The sequence below is a fragment of the Haliotis rubra genome, unplaced genomic scaffold (assembly GCF_003918875.1).
Source record: "Haliotis rubra isolate DU_JTF1 unplaced genomic scaffold, ASM391887v1 Scf1833, whole genome shotgun sequence".
NCBI lineage: Eukaryota > Metazoa > Mollusca > Gastropoda > Lepetellida > Haliotidae > Haliotis > Haliotis rubra.
In genome coordinates, this window is record NW_025765818.1 from 45821 (window position 1) to 64327 (window position 18507).

The following is an 18507-nucleotide window of genomic DNA, read 5'->3' on the forward strand; positions in this document are numbered from 1 at the left end:
AACCTATATTGAGGAGGTCCCTGCCTGGCGCTCGACATTAATGGGTACAACAAGGACTGGTCAGCTCGGAGTCAGTATAATGTGTCTGAGTGGGGTATCCATGCTTCACTGCGGCATGGTATCTCAGTGGGCTAGCACTATAAAACCAGCTTAAGTCTGGGCTAGTACAAGCAGCCGCACATACACACACACACGCATGCGTCATCATATGAGCGAAATATTCTCAAGCACGATGTTAAATCCAATTTCACCTCACCTCACCTATAGTGAGGATAACCAAAGATACTTGTACTTGTATTTACTGTGATATGTTTTTGTCACTACACTGTAATGGTATTAACCTTACCATCATTCATCAAGTACGCCAAGGGCAATAACCACGGTCAGAAAGCACAATAACAAACATCGGTATGAGTAACAGCTGCTTGTCAGTTTTATGAATTCATGTAAGTTTGGGACAAAATCTTGACAGAACAAACGCAAACAACAAAGTCACACAAATATTTTGCAGATTTTTGAAAATATACAATTTCGTAGCCAACCTCATCAGTGAATTTCCAACCACCATCTCCTAGTAGCCAATCCACGACTGTACAAGAGATGGCATCTTCCAGACCCTTCAGTGTACGAAGTATTAGGGTGCGGTGGGCCCACGGACATGCCAGGGACACGTACAGGTGGTAGCGATTGGACTCTGCCTTAAATCCGCTTGATCCATTAGCTGAAGAAAGTAGTGACCAGATGGAGTCATTGTGACATAAGGGAGATAACTATCATCTACAGCTCCTTCCAGTATTGTTTCAAGTACTACAGATATGTCCTGGTAGGGTGAGGTGGTAAGGTTAGGGTGGTATGGAAAGAGGCTGTATGTGGTGTTGTGTTGTGTTGATGGAAGGATGGGATGATGTGGTGTTGTGTTGTGTTGATGGAAGGATGGGATGATGTGGTGTATGTGGTGTGGTGTTGTGTTGTGTTGATGGAGGGATGGGATGATGTGGTGTTGTGTTGTGTTGATGGAAGGATGGGATGATGTGGTGTTGTGTTGTGTTGTGTTGATGGAAGGATGGGATGATGTGGTGTATGTGTGTGTGGTGTTGTGTTGATGGAAGGATGGGATGATGTGGTGTATGTATGTGGTGTTGTGTTGTGTTGATGGAAGGATGGGATGATGTGTTGTGTGTTGTGTTGATGGAAGGATGGGATGATGTTGTGTATGTGGTGTTGTGTTGTGTTGATGGAAGGATGGGATGATGTGGTGTATGTGGTGTGTTGTGTTGATGGAAGGATGGGATGATGTGGTGTTGTGTTGTGTTGATGGAAGGATGGGATGATGTGGTGTATGTGGTGTTGTGTTGTGTTGATGGAAGGATGGGATGATGTGGTGTATGTTGTGTTGTGTTGATGGAAGGATGGGATGATGTGGTGTATGTGGTGTTGTGTTGTGTTGATGGAAGGATGGGATGATGTGGTGGTGTTGTGTTGTGTTGATGGAAGGATGGGATGATGTGATGTGGTGTTGTGTTGTGTTGATGGAAGGATGGGATGATGTGGTGTATGTGGTGTTGTGTTGATGGAAGGATGGGATGATGTGGTGTATGTGGTGTTGTGTTGATGGAAGGGTGGGATCATGTGGTGTTGTGTTGTGTTGATGGAAGGATGAGATGTGGTGTATGTGGTGTTATGTTGTGTTGTATTGATGGAGGGATGGGATGATGTGGTGTTGTGTTGTGTTGATGGAAGGATGGGATGATATGGTGTATGTGGTGTTGATGGACGGATGGGATGTATGGTTGTATGTGGTGTTGATGGAAGGATGTTGATGGAAGGATGGGATGTTGTGTGTGATATGTGGGATGGTGGTGTTGTGTTGTGTTGATGGATGGAAGGATGGGATGATGTGGTGTATGTGATTGTGTTGATGGAAGGATGGGATGATATGAGTGATATGTATGTGATGATGTGTTGATGGAAGGATGGGATGATATGTGTATGTGGTGTTGTGTTGTGTTGATGGAAGGATGGGATGATGTAGTGTATGTTGTGTTGATGGAAGGATAGGATGATGTGTGTATATGTGTGTGATTGTGTTGTGTTGATGGAAGGATAGGATGATGTGGTGTATGTGGTGTTGTGTTGATGGAAGGATGGGATGATGTGGTGTGGTATGGTGTTGTGTTGATGGAAGGATGGGATGATGTGGTGTATGTGGTGTGGTATTGTGTTGATGGAAGGATGAGATGATGTAGTGTATGTGGTGTGGTGTTGTGTTGTGTTGATGGAAGGATGGGATGATGTGGTGTGTATGTGGTGTTGATGGAAGGATGGGATGATGTGGTGTATGTGTGTTGTGTTGTGTTGATGGAAGGATGGGATGATGTGGTGTTGTGTTGTGTTGATGGAAGGATGGGATGATGTGGTGTTGTGTTGTGTTGATGGAAGGATGGGATGATGTGGTGTTGTGTTGTGTTGATGGAAGGATGGGATGATGTTGTTGTGTTGATATAAGGATGGGATGATGTTGTATTTGTGTTGATGGAAGGATGTGATGATGTGGTGTTGTGTTGTGTTGATGGAAGGATGGGATGATGTGGTGTATTGTGTTGTGTTGTGTTGATGGAAGGATGGGATGATGTGGTGTATGTGGTGTTGTGGTGTTGTGTTGATGGATGAGGATAGGATGATATGATGTATGTGAATGTGTTGATGGAAGGATAGGATGATATGTAGTGCATGTGTGGTGTTGATGGAAGGATGGGATGATGTGGTGTATGTGGTGTTGATGGAAGGATGGGATGATGTGGTGTATGTGGTGTTGATGGAAGGATGGGATGATGTGGTGTATGTGGTGTTGATGGAAGGATGGGATGATATGGTGTATACATATGAGAAATTGTTGATGGAGAGAGATAGGATGATATGAGTGTATGTGTGTTGTATTGTGTTGATGGAAGGATGGGATGATGTGTATGTGTATATGTATGTTGATGGAAGGATAGAGATGATGTGTATATATGTATGTGTAGTGTTGTGTTGTGTTGATGGAAGAGATAGGATGATGTGGTATATATGAGTATGTTGATGTTGATGGAAGAGATAGGATGATGTGTATGTATTTGTGTTGTGTTGTGTTGATGGAAGAGATGAGGATGATGATGTATGTGTATGTTGTATTGATGGAAGAGATAGGATGATATGTATGTATTTGTGTTGTATTGATAGAAGGATAGGATGAGATATGTATGTTGTGTTGATGTGTTGATAGAAGGATAGGATGATATAGTGTATGTGTTGTGTTGTATTGATGGAAGGATGGGATGATGTGGTGTTGTGTTGTGTTGATGGAAGGATGGGATGATGTGGTGTATGTGTAGTGTGGTGTTTGTGTTGATGGAAGGATGGGATGATGTGGTGTATGTGTGTTTGTGTTGTGTTGATGGAAGGATGGGATGATGTGGTGTATGTGGTTATGTGTTGTGTTGATGGAAGGATGGGATGATGTGGTGTATGTGGTGTTGTGTTGTGTTGATGGAAGGATGGGATGATGTGGTATATGTGGTGTTGTGTTGTGTTGATGGAAGGATGGGATGATGTGGTGTTGTGTTGTGTTGATGGAAGGATGGGATGATGTGGTGTATGTGGTGTTGTGTTGATTGATGGGATGATGATGGAAGGATGTGTTGATGATGGAAGGATGGGATGATGTATGTGGTGTTGTATTTGATTGAATGGAAGGATGGGATGATGTGGTGTGTGTTGTGTTGATGGAAGGATGGGATGATGTGGTGTATGTGGTGTTGATGGAAGGATGGGATGATGTGGTGTATGTGGTGTTGATGGAAGGATGGGATGATGTGGTGTGTATGTGGTGTTGTGTTGTGTTGATGGAAGGATGGGATGATGTGGTGATGTGGTGTGGTGTGTGTTGTTGATGGAAGGATGGGATGATGTGTGTGTGTGTGTTGTGTTGATGGAAGGATGGGATGATGTGTGTATGTGTGGTGTTGTGTTGTGTTGATTGATGGAAGGATGGGATGATGTGGTGTATGTGGTGTTGTGTTGGATGGAAGGATGGGATGATGTGGTGTATGTGGTGTTGTGTTGTTGTGTTGATGGAAGGATGGGATGATGTGGTGTATGTGTTGTGTTGATGGAAGGATGGGATGATGTGGTATAGTGTTGTGTTGTGTTGATGGAAGGATGGGATGATGTGTGTGTATGTGTGTTGTGTTGATGGAAGGATAGGATGATATAGTGTATGTGAGTATTGGTGTTGTGTTGATGGAAGGATGGGATGATGTGGTGTTGTGTTGTGTTGATGGAAGGATAGGATGATATGTGTATGTAGTGTAGTGTTGTGTTGATGGAAGGATGGGATGATATAGTAGTATATGGTGTGAGTGTTGTGTTGTATTGATGGAAGGAAGGATAGGATGATGTAGGTGTATGTGTTGTGTTGTTGATGGAGATGATAGGATGATGGATGATATAGATTGATGATGTATTGTATTGTGTTGTGTTGATGGAAGGATAGGATGATGTAGTATATGTGTGGTGTTGTGTTGTGTTGTGTTGAAGAAGGATAGGATGATGTATGTGGTGTATGTTGTGTTGATGGAAGGATAGGATGATGTATATATTGTATGTTGTGTTGATGGAGAAGGATAGGATGATGTAGTGTATATGTAGTGTTGTATTGATTGATGGAAGGATAGGATGATATATGTATATGAAGTGTTGTATTGTGTTGATAGAAGGATAGGATGATGTATAGTGTTGTGTTGTGTTGATGGAAGGATGGGATGATGTAGTGATATGTGTATGTGTTGTGTTGTGTTGATGGAAGGATAGGATGATGTGGTATGTTGTATTGTATTGATGGAAAGGATAGGATGATATAGTATATGTAGTGTAGTATTGTGTTGATAGGAAGGATGATAGATGATATGGTGTATATGTGTAGTGTATTGTATTGTATTGTGTTGTGTTGATAGAAAGGATAGGATGATATGAGTGTGTATGTTGTATTGATGGAAGGATAGGATGATATAGTGTATGTGGTGGTGTTGTGTTGTATTGATGGAAGGATAGGATGATATGTGTATGTTGTATTTGTGTTGATGGAAGGATGGGGGATGATGTGTATGTGTATGTAGTGTATGTTATGTTGATGGAAGGATGGGATGATGTGGTGTGTGTATGTAGTGTTGTATTTGATTGAAGGAGATAGGATGATATGAGTATATATGAGTGTTGTGTTGTATGTTGATTGAAGAGATAGGATGATATGTATGTATGTTGTATTGTATTGAAGGATGGAATGATATGATGATAGTATGTATATGTGTGTTGTGTTGATGGAAGGATAGAATGATGATGTAGTGTAGGATGATGTAGTGTTGTATATTGTTGATGGAAGGATAGGATGATATAGTAGGTATATGGTGTGGTATTGTGTTGATAGGAAGAATGAGAGGATGGTATATGTGGTATGTGTTATTGATTGAAGGAAGGATGATATAATGTGTATATAGTATTGTATGTTGTATGTTGATGGAAGGATAGGATGTATGTATATGTAGTATTGTATTGTGTTGATGGAAGAGATAGAGATGATGTGGTGTATATATGTGTATTGTGTTGTATTGATAGAAGATGATATGATGTGATATATGTGTAGTATTGTATTTGTATTGATAGAAGAGATAGGATGATGTAGTGTATTGTATGTGTTGTGTTGATAGAAGAGATAGGATGATATATGTATATGTATATGTATGTATGTATTGATAGGAAGGATAGGGATGATGTAGTGTATGTAGTATTGATATATTGATAGAAGGATAGAGATGATATATATATATAGTATTATGTTGTGTTGATGGAAGGATAGGATGATATAGTGTATGGTGTTGTGTTGATGATGAAAGGATAGAGATGATATAGTGTATGTATTGTATTGTGTTGATAGAAGGATAGGATGATATATGTATGTGAGTATTTATGTTGATTGAAGAAGATAGGATGATATAGTATATGGTATTTAGTGTTGTGTTGATGGAAGAGATAGAGATGATATAGTGTATGTGGTGTTGTGTTGTATTGATGGAAGAGATGAGAGATGATGTAGTATTGTATGTTGATAGAAGAAGATAGGATGATATATATGTAGTATTTGTATTGTATTGATGGAAGAGATAGAGATGATATATATGTATATATGTTGTATTGATAGAAGGATAGAGATGATAATATAGTGTATGTGTATTGTGTTGATAGAAGAGATAGAGATGATGTAGTGTATGTATTGTATTGTGTTGATATGAGAATGAGATATGATAATTATATGTATGTATGTTGTGTTGATAGAAGAGATAGAGATGATGTAGTATTGTATTGTATTGATAGAATGATTGAGAATGAGGATGATATATGTAGTGTTGTGTTGTGTTGATGGAAGGATAGAGATGATGTAGTATATGTGGTGTTTGTGTTGGAAGATAGGGATGATGTAATATGTATGTAGTATTGTGTTGATGATGAAGGATAGGATGATGATGTGGTATATTGTGTTATGTTGATGGAAGAGATAGGATAATGGTGTATATGTGTTGTGTTGATGGAAGGATAGGATGATGATGTTGTATGTAGTATTGTATTGTTGTGTTGAATGGAAGGATGGATGATATGTGTATATGTGTGTTGTATGTTGATGGAAGGATGGGATGATGTGTGTGTTGTTATGTTGTGTTGATGGAAGGATGAGGATGGGATGATGTGGTGTTGTTGTGTTGATGGAAGGATGGGATGATGTGGTGTATGTGATGTGGTGTGTTGTGTTGTGTTGTGGTTGATGGAAGGATGGGATGATGTAATTGTATGTTGATGGAAGGATGGATGTATGGTGTGTTGTGTTGATGGAAGGATGGGATGATGTGGTGTATGTGTGTTGTGTTGATAGGGAAGGATGGGATGATGATGTAGTGTATGTTGTGTTGTGTTGATGGAAGGATGGGATGATGTGGTGTATGTGTTGTGTTAATGTTGATGGAAGGATGGGATGATGTGGTGCATGTGGTGGGTGTGAAAGCAAAATGTGACAAAGGTTGTGTATGCCAGGATGGTGTATTATGGCTACATATACTGAGAATTAGGATGCTAGTATGTGAGGTATGTGATCAGCTGATACAAGGTGGGTTATTGATGAGATAGGTGTATGTTAGGGTGGAGTGATGTATCCTATAGGAATTAGTAGAAGGATGGGATGAATTGATGTATGTTAGAAATTGGTTAGGGTTGGAAGGTGATGTATGCTAGGGGTGTTTAGGTGGGTGATGTATGCTAGGGGTGGTTAGGGTGGGTGATGTATGCTAGGGGTGGTTAGAGTGTTGGGGTGATGTATGCTAGGGGTGGTTGGATTGTATGTGATGTGTATGCTACAGGTGGTTAATGGTGATGTATGAGAGGTGGTTAGGGTGGGGTGATGTATGTTAATTAGAAACAAAAGGTAGACATGGGGTTGATGTATGCTAGGAGTGGTTAGGGTTGGGGTGATATATGCTAGGTGGTGGCTAGGGTAAGGGTGTATGTATGTTAATGATGAAAGGTTAGGGTGGGTGATGGATGCTAGAGGGTGGTTAGGGTGGGGTGATATATGTATAACTAGGGGTGGTTAGGGTGGGGTGATGTATGTTAGAGGTGGTTAGGGTGGGAGGGTGATGTATGCTAGGGGTGGTTAGGGTAAAAAGGTGATGTATGCTAGGTGGTTAGGGTGGGGTGATGTATGCTAGGGGTGGTTAGGGTGGGGTGATGTATGCTAGGGGTGGTTAGGGTGGGGTGATGTATGCTAGGGGTGGTTAGGGTGGGGTGATGTATGCTAGGGGTGGTTAGGGTGGGGTGATGTATGCTAGGGGTGGTTAGGGTGGGGTGATGTATGATATGCTAGAAATTGGTTAGGGTGGGGGTGATGTATGCTAGGGGTGGTTAGAAGGGTGAAGTGATGTATACTAGGGGTGGTTAGGGTGGGGTGATGTATGCTAGGGTGGTTATTGGGATGATGTATGCTAGGGGGTGTATTTGGGATGATGATGTATGCTAAAAATTGGTTAGGGTGGGGTGATGTATGCTAGGGGTGGTTAGGGTGGGGTGATGTATGCTAGGGTGGTTAGGAGTGGGGTGATGTATGCTAGGGGTGGTTAGAGGTGGGGTGATGTATGCTAAGGGGTGGTTAGGGTGGGGTGATGTATGCTAGGGGTGGTTAGGGTGGGGTGATGTATGCTAGGGGTGGTTAGGGTGGGGTGATGTATGCTAGGGGTGGTTAGGATGAAGTGATGTATGCTACGGGTGGTTAGGGTGGGGTGATGTATGCTGCGGTTGGTTAGGGTGGGGTGATATATGCTGAGGGTGGTTGGGGTGGGGTGATGTATGCTAGGGGTGGTTAGGGAGGGGTGATGTATGTTAGGGGTGGTTATGGTGGTGTGATGTATGCTAGGGGTGGTAGTAAGGGTGGGGGTGATGTATGCTAGGGGTGGTTAGGGTGGGGTGATGCATGCTAAGGGTGGTTACAGTGGGATGATGTATGTTAGGGGTGGTTAGAGTGGGGTGATGTATGGTGGGGTTGGTTAGGGTGATGTGTGTGGTGATGGATGCTAGGGGTTGTTAGGGTGGGGGTGATGTATGCTAGGGTGGTTAAAAGAGGGTGATGATGTATGCTAGGGTTGGTTAGGTGTGTGTGGTGATGGATGCTAGGGTTGTTAGGGTGGAGGTGATGTATGCTAGGGGTGGTTAGGGTTGGGTGATGTATGGTAGAGGGTGGTAAGGGTAGGGGTGATGTATGCTAGGGGTGGTTAGGGGTGGGGTGATGTATGCTAGGGGTGGTAAGGGTGGGGTGATGTATGCTAGGGGTGGTTAGGGTGGGGTGATGTATGTTTAGGGGTTATTAAGTGGGAATATATATGCTAGGGTTGGTTAGGGTGGGGTGATGTATGGTAGGGGTGGTAAGGGTGGGGTGATGTATGCTAGGGGTGGTTAGGGTGGGGTGATGTATGCTAGGGGTGGTAAGGGTGGGGTGATGTATGTTAAGGGTGGTTAGGGTGGGGTGATGTATGGTGGGGTGATGTATTCTACGGGTTGTGAAGGTGTGACAACCATTGCTACAAATCCAATTACTGTCCTAGTCATAACACACAATCACTGCAGTTGGTATCTGTTTTATGCTGACACAAAGCCTCCTAGACGCGCCCTACATATGCTTTACTTGACATGCTCCAGGTACAGCAAGATAAAAATGTGCTGATTCATCCCTTGCTAGACTTGCTTTACAGGACATTACTTACTGTACTGGTCACTGATCAGCCAACTGTAAATACATTCATTAGAAACTGCTATACATAGCAACTTAACACACATAATATATGTTTAATGGTAATTATTAAGAGTTTTGGACTAAGTCCTCTGTAATAATACAATAATATGATGGCCAACATACTGCTATTCTGATCACATTCCATGCGTAGAATTAATTTACATACAGGTATGCTTATGTATACGGCTGCGCAATATAACCGGTTTACCGGTATTAACCGGTTCAGACATGAAAACGATACGTATTGCGATACGCAGATAGAAAACCGGTATTTTGACTTGTATTCGGAAAACTTCGTAACACTCGGAAATCTTGATGATCGTGGCAACTGTGGTAACGGTGGTGGGAATGATCGTGGTGAAAATTACATTTAAATATTATCTATATTCTTATTTTGTCATGATTAAAAGTTTTTATTAAAGCTTAATGAATCATAGTGATTTTGTTGTGTTTTTGCTTTATAAATAAAGCGTTAACTTGATCATTAGTCGTTTATTGTTAAAAAAACCTTCTTGCAATATATTGCAATACATATCGCAACATAAGCTTTCGCATCGCAATATATCGCAATATGAAAATTCTCTGCAATTACCCACCCCTACATATGTATCAGTTAACTCTGGTGAGAGTTACTGTGTGAAATAATGTAACATAGTAGATAAACATCATACGTTGAAGTCAAAATGACTTATACATGAATGACGCCGCCTCAAGTCAGGCCCAACATGCAGTTAGTTACTCACCTGTTACAGTCTTCCTGAAAGCAGACTGTTTCCTGACATACTCTCCCTTCTCGTTTATTGGCAACTTCCACGAGCCAATCACCTTGTTGTCACTTGCGTTACTGTTACCTGAGCTCATCTTTGCAAGTAGTCTGACAGTCGCAACAGGCAAACTTCGGGAAATAGCCGTCAGCGTGATCGTCGATCTCCGCAGTCTTCCGTAAACTTACCGACTGTGAACGAAATGTTTCCGAATGTTTCCGTGTAACCCTAGCAACCCCAAACATACAATACTATCAGTAACAGTTTCACCCCTACAAACGTGTCATACATTACACATCATTTGAATAATAATGTTTTATTAAAAGTAATAAACGTAGCACATGATTCAGGAATATATACGCTTGAACTAATGCGCGTAATGGATATTTTTATATCTCGCATTCCTTGAGGTGCCGTTTTGCTTTTTATTCCGGATTTTATATTGCAAAATAAAGAATTGATATCTGAAATTCGAGTTCATAATATCATGAAACATTTATTGATATCACAAATTCGATTTTAAGATGTCATTATATGCGTTATTGATATTTCGATGTATAAGTTGCAGACCGTGAGGGGTGTGAATAATCAGACACCATATACTGGTATAATTATGGTCTCTGGAATAACTGAACCAGTATCTGCTATCAAGCAATATATGGATTGCTGATATCATGAAACGGGGAATAAATAGTAGAACGGCTCCTCATAGCACTCATCGATTCTTCGGCTGTCACTTGGTGGCGCACAATCCAGAGGTCGATAGCATGAGCAGCCATCCAGAGTTTCGGGCTCTGATGTCACACATTGATGTCACACATATTCCCCCATTCGCTCGCCTCGCGACGGATGATGAGGTACTTGTGGCTATATTCTACTTCTTAATCCCCAAGATGGACATAACTGTGCATATTCCCTTGTCTTTGATATACATGTAGCCTGGTACACACGCTTGTCTGGGAAAGATTTTGTGTGTGGTATGTGTCGGGACATACCTGTTTCCCTTTTCCAAATGTACAATAGCTGACTATGTATTAACAAACATGGCATAGATATCACGGGTGCAGATCCTACAATCGGGCTTGTATTGAACCGTGCATATCGGAGGCTGCCTGTGTGTGTGAGAGAGAGAGAGAGAGAGAGGATGGTGTAGGTGGAGAGGCCGGAATGAATCCCACGAGTATGTTGCTAACAAAGGTAATCAGGGCGAACCTGGAATCCGAACCAACGATCATAGGTATCTGCTACGCCTAAGGGACGCAACCCTGCAAAGTGAATAACGGCATCTGGCGGTCTTGGGCAATTTGGTCTCCCCTGACCCTGCCCGAGCAAACTAGAACAGCACCATGGTGCGAGACCACACAGCGAAAAACTAAGTCACATCCATGTATGTCACATGTACGTATGTATGTATGTATGTATGTATGTATATATGTATGTATGTATGTATGTAATGGATGTAGACATACAAAAATTAGTGTCATGTGTGTCTTGGTCATATTAGGTTATTACAATTCTAAAAATACACAAACTCAGATCTCAGATCTCGATGCATTCCACTGGGGTTTAGTTCAGTCTTCACCTCATCAAGTTCTCCTACCCAGGCATTCATGCGGCCAGCAAAATATGCTAAGTCATGAGTGATTCAGGAGTGTGTCCTCAACTAAGAATCAAATAGAAAGCACACCCAGTTTCGACTCAACGTAATATACCACTGCATTCCAAAATGAAACGTCATCAAGAAGAAACTCTTGGCTTGGCGGGAGCTACCTTTCTGTTCATTACATGGGGTGGGCGAAGGGCCATCACAGCCATGTTGTCGAAACAATGTTAATGGTTTTATATGGGGAGAAGATCTCCAGTATCTCTTTGGATCCAATACCAAACTTAGAAATCTGAGTGAGTGAGTGAGTTTAGTTTTACGCCGCACTCAGCAATATTCCAGCTATATGGCCGCGGTCTGTAAATAGTCGAGTCAGGACCAGGCAATCCAGTGATCAACAGCATGAGCATCGATCTGCGCAATTGGGAACCGATGACATGTGTCAACCAAGTCAACTAGCCTGACCACTCGATCCCGTTAGTCGCCTCTTACGACAAGCATAGTCACCTTTTGTGGCAAGCATGGGTTGCTGAAGACCTATTCTACCCCGGATCTTCACGGAGCTAGAAATCTGAACCCCATAAGCAGATTCTGATTCAGTTTAGAGTTACATACAGGAATAATGTAGCCTGGGTCTATTTCAACATTTTTTATGACCATGAACAACATGTCAATTTTCTGATACTATTGCTTTCACACAAGTATACGCGTATAGACACCTATAAGGTATTAACCCAACTTACCCAGTGTTACGCACTGTATTGTCTCGCTTGCAATGAAACGTCGTCCAATGAAAATAGATCTTTGTTTACCTGACCAATCAGTTTCGGGAATCTATTGGATATTACGGGTAATGAATCCAAAAAGGTAATCAAATATAATGCACAAATCATTGGGTTTCCGCCAAGAGCGGCATTTACCCATCTTCTTCCTCGTTTTACGCACTGACATGTCTCACTGAAACTCTGTGGAGCAGGAGTCTGTCAAACAGTACCTGGATCTCGGCACCGGTAGGAAGACGTCTTCAGTTTTAACCACAGGGGTTCGAATCACTGTTTGGACAATAATTCTTAAAAAATAAAAATCTAGATTTTTGCACCCGTATATTGTTTTTATATGTAATGAGTATGTAATGAGAACATTCTCCCGCTACACTCATTACATAAAATACATTTTCACCATTTCTTCACCGATTTCGTTCAAATTTGAAATATAAGTTACTCATTACATGTAAAAACAATATACGGGTGCAAAAATCTAGATTAATTTTTTTTTTTTGGTCCAAACAGTGATTCGAACCCCTGTGGTTTTAACGGTCTTTCTCGGTGTAAACGGTGACACAAATTCATGATGTTTTCTCCACCTTTTTTCACAACATGTTACGCTAATTCTACAAGCTATCAGAATTCTAGCTATGAAACTGGAATGTGAGATTAAATGAACATAGATTTCATTAACAGCATCAGCTCAATGCAGAAACGCATAGTTTCGGTTTCTTCTCGATCAAAACAATAAGGAGACGAACGGTCATTTAGACACTTTCTATAGGTCGCCGTCATATATGTGACATGTTGCTGTGTGCAATATATAAAACACAAAGCATGCATTGTGTCAACAAAGAAGATGTCAACATGCAGTCTTTGTGATGCGCTTAAAGCGGCCGTAAAATCAACCGCCCGATTTCGTCCTCTCCATGTTTCGTTTTTCACAAGGTACCTCCATGCTTTGCAATATATGTTGATATCGCCTTTGAACTTCGCCCGAAATATCTAAATCATGGAGATAATTCGCAATGCAGGGGAATGATGGTCGGATGCAGGCTGCGAGAAACAACACGCCAGTGGAGCTCTTGCACCAATGTTTGAACCATATAGTGTTACACAGACTTCGTATCTAAATATGAAAGAGAGGAATATGATATGGTTTAATACCGCAATATTTCAGTGGTCTATAACCGAGGGTGCCCATTTTAGTACGCCTGAAGCCATGGTATGTTTATCTGGTACGCGGTGTTTCTTAATTGCAGAGAGTGACAAAATAATTTAATTGTCCACGCCTGATTATATACTGAGGGAGAAAAATAAGGGATCACATGAAAGCACAAGTGTCCTTTTTTTTCCCAGGTTTCTTCACAAGAAAACTTTATGAAGAAACTTATGAAGAAACCTAAGATATAAAGGAAAACTTGTGCTTTCATGTGATCCCTTATTTTTTTTCCCTCAGTATACAATCTATATGAAAAATCCTAGTCTAGGTTATAAGTTGTATACACTGACATGACTCAAGAGTTCTTAAATCGGGTGATGACAGAGGGGGTGGCACTCTCATATCACGAGGGTATTCGGACAGGAAGAACTCTGACCGAGGTTCTCTTATTGTTGACAAATCGACCACATGTTCATTAATTGGGACGAGTAACTATCCCATCCGCCTTCTGTCCACGACCGAAATTCGACAGATTGACGGACGGACTAATCTTTCGCCCATGACGGCAATCAAAGGATTTATCATTCCGTCGGTGTAAGGACTGCTTTTGTAAGTTAATCCTTTGTGTGGGATTGAGAAACTGCAGTGGCAAATACTTGATGTCCCTCGTGCGTTATGAATTTAGTTCCAAACTTTTGTTTGGTATTTATCTGTAAAACGCATCGTTGAGGTCATAAAGATGCACGTTGACACCGTCAGTTTCTCGACAGGGTTTCAATTTTAAAGACACTACTTCAGGACTACATTTATGACCACGAGAATGTTCTGACTGACGAGACCTAAAGAAATTATAATGATAGATTTTTCAACAAAACCCACTTCCATATTGATACACTTTTACCAACGATGCTTGAGGGATATTATTCGTGGAGGTATTTCTCTTTGCTGCCCAAAACGTTCACCACTGCCGATGTCACATCGTCGAAATGGGAACCTACTGAAGCTTTCTTCATGTTCGGAAACAGATGGAGCAAGATTAAGGTCCGACTGCATAAAGCGACCTTAGCGCGAATGTAATATTAACTCCCATAATTTGACAAATAAAAGGCTTATGATTGTCGTAGCGCTAAGATGGTTTTGTGCAAGGAGAATAAGGAGGGCGTTGAAGGGATTATATCGAAGGCACACTCGTGGATTGTAACCAGTGTCATGGCTGATTTGTGTAGCATTGTCAGATGGAGGAGAACACTCTTTCGCTGCTTAGTGTTAATTTCATCCCGTAATTGCCCATAAAGTGTAGCTCTGATAATTGTCTGGCGTTTTGTGAAGGTGTACCACTACGACAACACAGCCCTCTGTATCCTAGGTCACGGAAACTATATATAACCCTTCCAGCGTTCTTTACAGGTAGTGAAAGAACATGTTTGAATCAGCTGCTCGTCATCCCATCACAAGGAACCTATAACCCTTCTAGTCTTCTTAGAGGTGGGATAGCCTAGTAGTTAAAGCGTTGGCTCGTCACGCCGAAGACCCCGGGTTCGAATCCCCACATGGGTACAATGTGTGAAGCCCATTTCTGGTGTCCACCGCCGTGATGTTGCTGGAATATTGCTAAAAGCGGCGTAAAACCAAACTCAGTCAGTCAGTCTTAGAGGTGGTGAAAGAACCTGTCTGAATCAGCTGCAATCAGATCAAGGTTATCTCGAGACGTATCTGGTCCGTATTTGATCTAATGTTGTCGATTGCGAAAGCTACAGCGATAATGGAATGTACTCTCCTTGCAAACACCCACTCAACCGCAACATGACGTTCTGATATTCGCCAGTCGGTCTTCAACATATCATGGAGTCCCCTGACACGTCGTCATACCAAAATCATAAAAATCCCACCTGGTACATTGACTTGGATTTTATCAAGAAAAACGGTCCAAGAAAACGGTTGGGAGAATATGTGTGCCTCTGACTTATAAACAATCTCTGCCATACATAGGTCTTCTTCTTCTTTCACTTCCATTGATCCCCGCGTGATGACATGTATTGTAAGGGCAGTGTCAGCTTCATAGGATCTCACTATGTGATAACAGGAGACCTACACATATAGAGACGGAGAACGAGGGTACTTGATGTGCTAGGGGACGTAACTCTGGTAATACAACGAGAGTTATTGCCCGTAGTTAACTTTTCAAATAGGGATTTTCCTTTTAATATGCATTAAATATATTATTGTTATGAAAAGTGTTGTAATAGTTCCAATCTATATTGCAACGTTTCCTGTTAAAGGCGCAGGTTACGCTTATGAATATAACACATAATTATAAGCATATACATGTTATTACGTTTGAAAGTATCTAGTAAGATTTTATTGACAATTCTATACTATACGTATTATGCAAAGTTGAAACATTTTGTGAAGTCTACAAAGTATCGTGTGACGTTTTAAATGTCATGAGAACTGGAACATTATTTCGACTGCTGTGGAAATATAATGAAACTGATGACAGTGAACATTAGAAGATTGTTTCTTGTGAGTTACGTTGGGAAAAACGTTGTTTTCACCGGAACCACAGGACATTAATGGTGTATGCATAATCTTGTGTAAACACATTCATCGGAGTGCATGGCGGTGGGATAGCCTAATGGTTTAAGCGTCCGCTCGTCAAGCTGTAGACCTGGAATCGATTCCACATGGGTACAATATGTTGAGCCCAATGCTGGTGTCCCCAACCGGCAGCGAAGGTTTTCCGTCTTGAAATGTCGAACGCCTCGCTGGTTGACACTATAGCTGAGTAGATCTAGATCCTTAACAAGGTTCATTTTCAGCGTAGCCCAGCACAGCTGTTGAAACCACTTTTCACCCCAGCTGGGGTGAATTTCGTGAATCGTTTGAACTCCGATTTCGCGGGGTTTTTTCATCACGTTACTTTTCAACTTTATAAGTTGAATTTGAATTTTTATAATTTGTTACTGTAAGTCCATGCCGAAAGGTATCAGAATCTGTGTGTTACGTTGCATGTGACCTTTAAATAAATATGATTTCAGCTATGTTTGTCACAATCAAGATGTATGTTGTATAAATAGGCTTCTGTTTGATTTTAAAGATTAATGATAGAGGAAGGTAGAAAACTTCATATTGCTAAAGATCAACGATTTTGTCCTCTATGCATTGTTCCCTGTATTGAAACAGAGTATCATTTAATATGCCTTTTTTGGTCAGATTTGAGAAAATTGCCAGACCTGCATATTAAATTGAAAATCCAACATATCCTAAATTTTATTAGCTATTATCACCCAGAAACCCGGATGTTATTAATTGTTTAGCGAAGTATGTATTACTTGCCATGAAAAAAAGAAATAATCAGTTGTAATTGTAAAGAATATGCATGGCACTCTATATATGTGTTACATACATGTTGTGCTACTTGTATAATGGGCCGGTAGCCCCCTTAGTGTAATAAACTCAATTTCTCTAATCCTTTGGTGTTCCAGCAGGAATACAACCAGTTACGTTCCAAGTATGACACCCATAGATCCATTTTCACACACGGATCCAAGGATGAGGGCCAAGTTGCCAGTGCTACAGTCATTGGATCCAAGACTGTCTCCTCTAGGATTCCCGACAACAGTTCTGTTCTCCCTGGAGAGAAAGCTATCTTTTCAGCTATGACCTATATTAAACAGCGGAAGCATTCCAAAACTTCATCGTTTTCACAGATTCATTATCTTGCCTTCAAGCACTTCAAAATGTCACTTCAAGTCACCCAATCATTCTGGACATTTTAGAACTTTACAACGACCTCTCTACTGGCCAATGTGACATCGTCCTCTGCTGGTTGCCGGGTCACGTCGGCATAGCAGGTAACACAAAGCCGATGCTGCAGCAAAGCATCTCTTGACAAGCCCTTATCTCCACTGCTGATCCCGTACAGTGATTTCAAACCCACTATCAAAAGCTATACTCGGGACCTCATGCAAAAAGCCGGGACACTCAAGTAGGAAGAAATAAACTGTATGAATTGAAGCCAACAATTGGTTATACCTACTTGGGTTGTCAATCAAGACGATGTCGTATTGGCCACAGTCGGTTTACTCATGACTATCTGCTGAAAACGGATGGGGATGGACCCCCCATGTGTGTCTCTTGCGATGAGGTTTTCACCATCAAGCATATTCTGCTTGACTGTGTGGACTTATCGTCTGCAAGGGACTCACATTATGAAGCAACAAATCTGAAAGATCTGTTCTCCCGCGTGAGCGCTCATCTGATAGTGAACTACCTGAAGGAAGTTGATCTGTATCATAAATTGTAACTGTGTAATGTGACTAACAAATTGCCTGCCTTTAAATTTAGTGCTATGACTTTTTCTGTTTTTAAATGACAATGTAATGAATATATGTTTTTGAAATAAAACTCATTTTGACTTTGTACTGACAATGTTTACTAATGCAGACTTGTTCTCGTCACTATATGGCTGGAATAGTGCCGATGTGACGTAAAGCCCACTTCAACTCAACTCAACTCTCTCTCACTCTGCTACCACTACTGAAAAATATTTAAACATAATATGAAGAAGACGATCCCACTTGATCTGGGTATATTGAATATAGCGGTCGACCTATGCATGAAATACCGTCATGTAATAAAAACATCATAGGTAATATGAATACACAATGCCATTTAGAAAGTGGTCAAATGTTAAATTTGGGATATCATTTTCTAAGATACAATCCTTTGAGAACGGGAATTGTCTTGACAAACGTACAACAGCTGATAAACAGTCGAACATAAACTCGAAACAGAGCGGTCAATCATCTGAGTCGCATTTTGCCTCAACATGAGTCTGATACACCTAAGAT

At 41.2% G+C, this 18507-nt stretch overlaps 1 protein-coding gene across 1 annotated transcript in view; it reads right to left on the minus strand.

Annotated features, from left to right (window-relative positions):
* Nucleotides 1-10282, minus strand: part of LOC124273736 (glutathionyl-hydroquinone reductase YqjG-like) — a 34054-nt gene extending 23772 nt beyond the window's left edge. The window contains exons 1-2 of the mRNA XM_046709037.1: nt 10105-10282; nt 543-721 (exon numbers count right to left, since the gene is read on the minus strand). Of these exons, the coding sequence (XP_046564993.1) occupies nt 543-721; nt 10105-10222 (297 nt within the window). The 5' untranslated portion in view covers nt 10223-10282. The remainder of the gene's footprint in view (nt 1-542; nt 722-10104) is intronic.
* Between the last annotated feature and the right edge of the window lie 8225 nt (nt 10283-18507).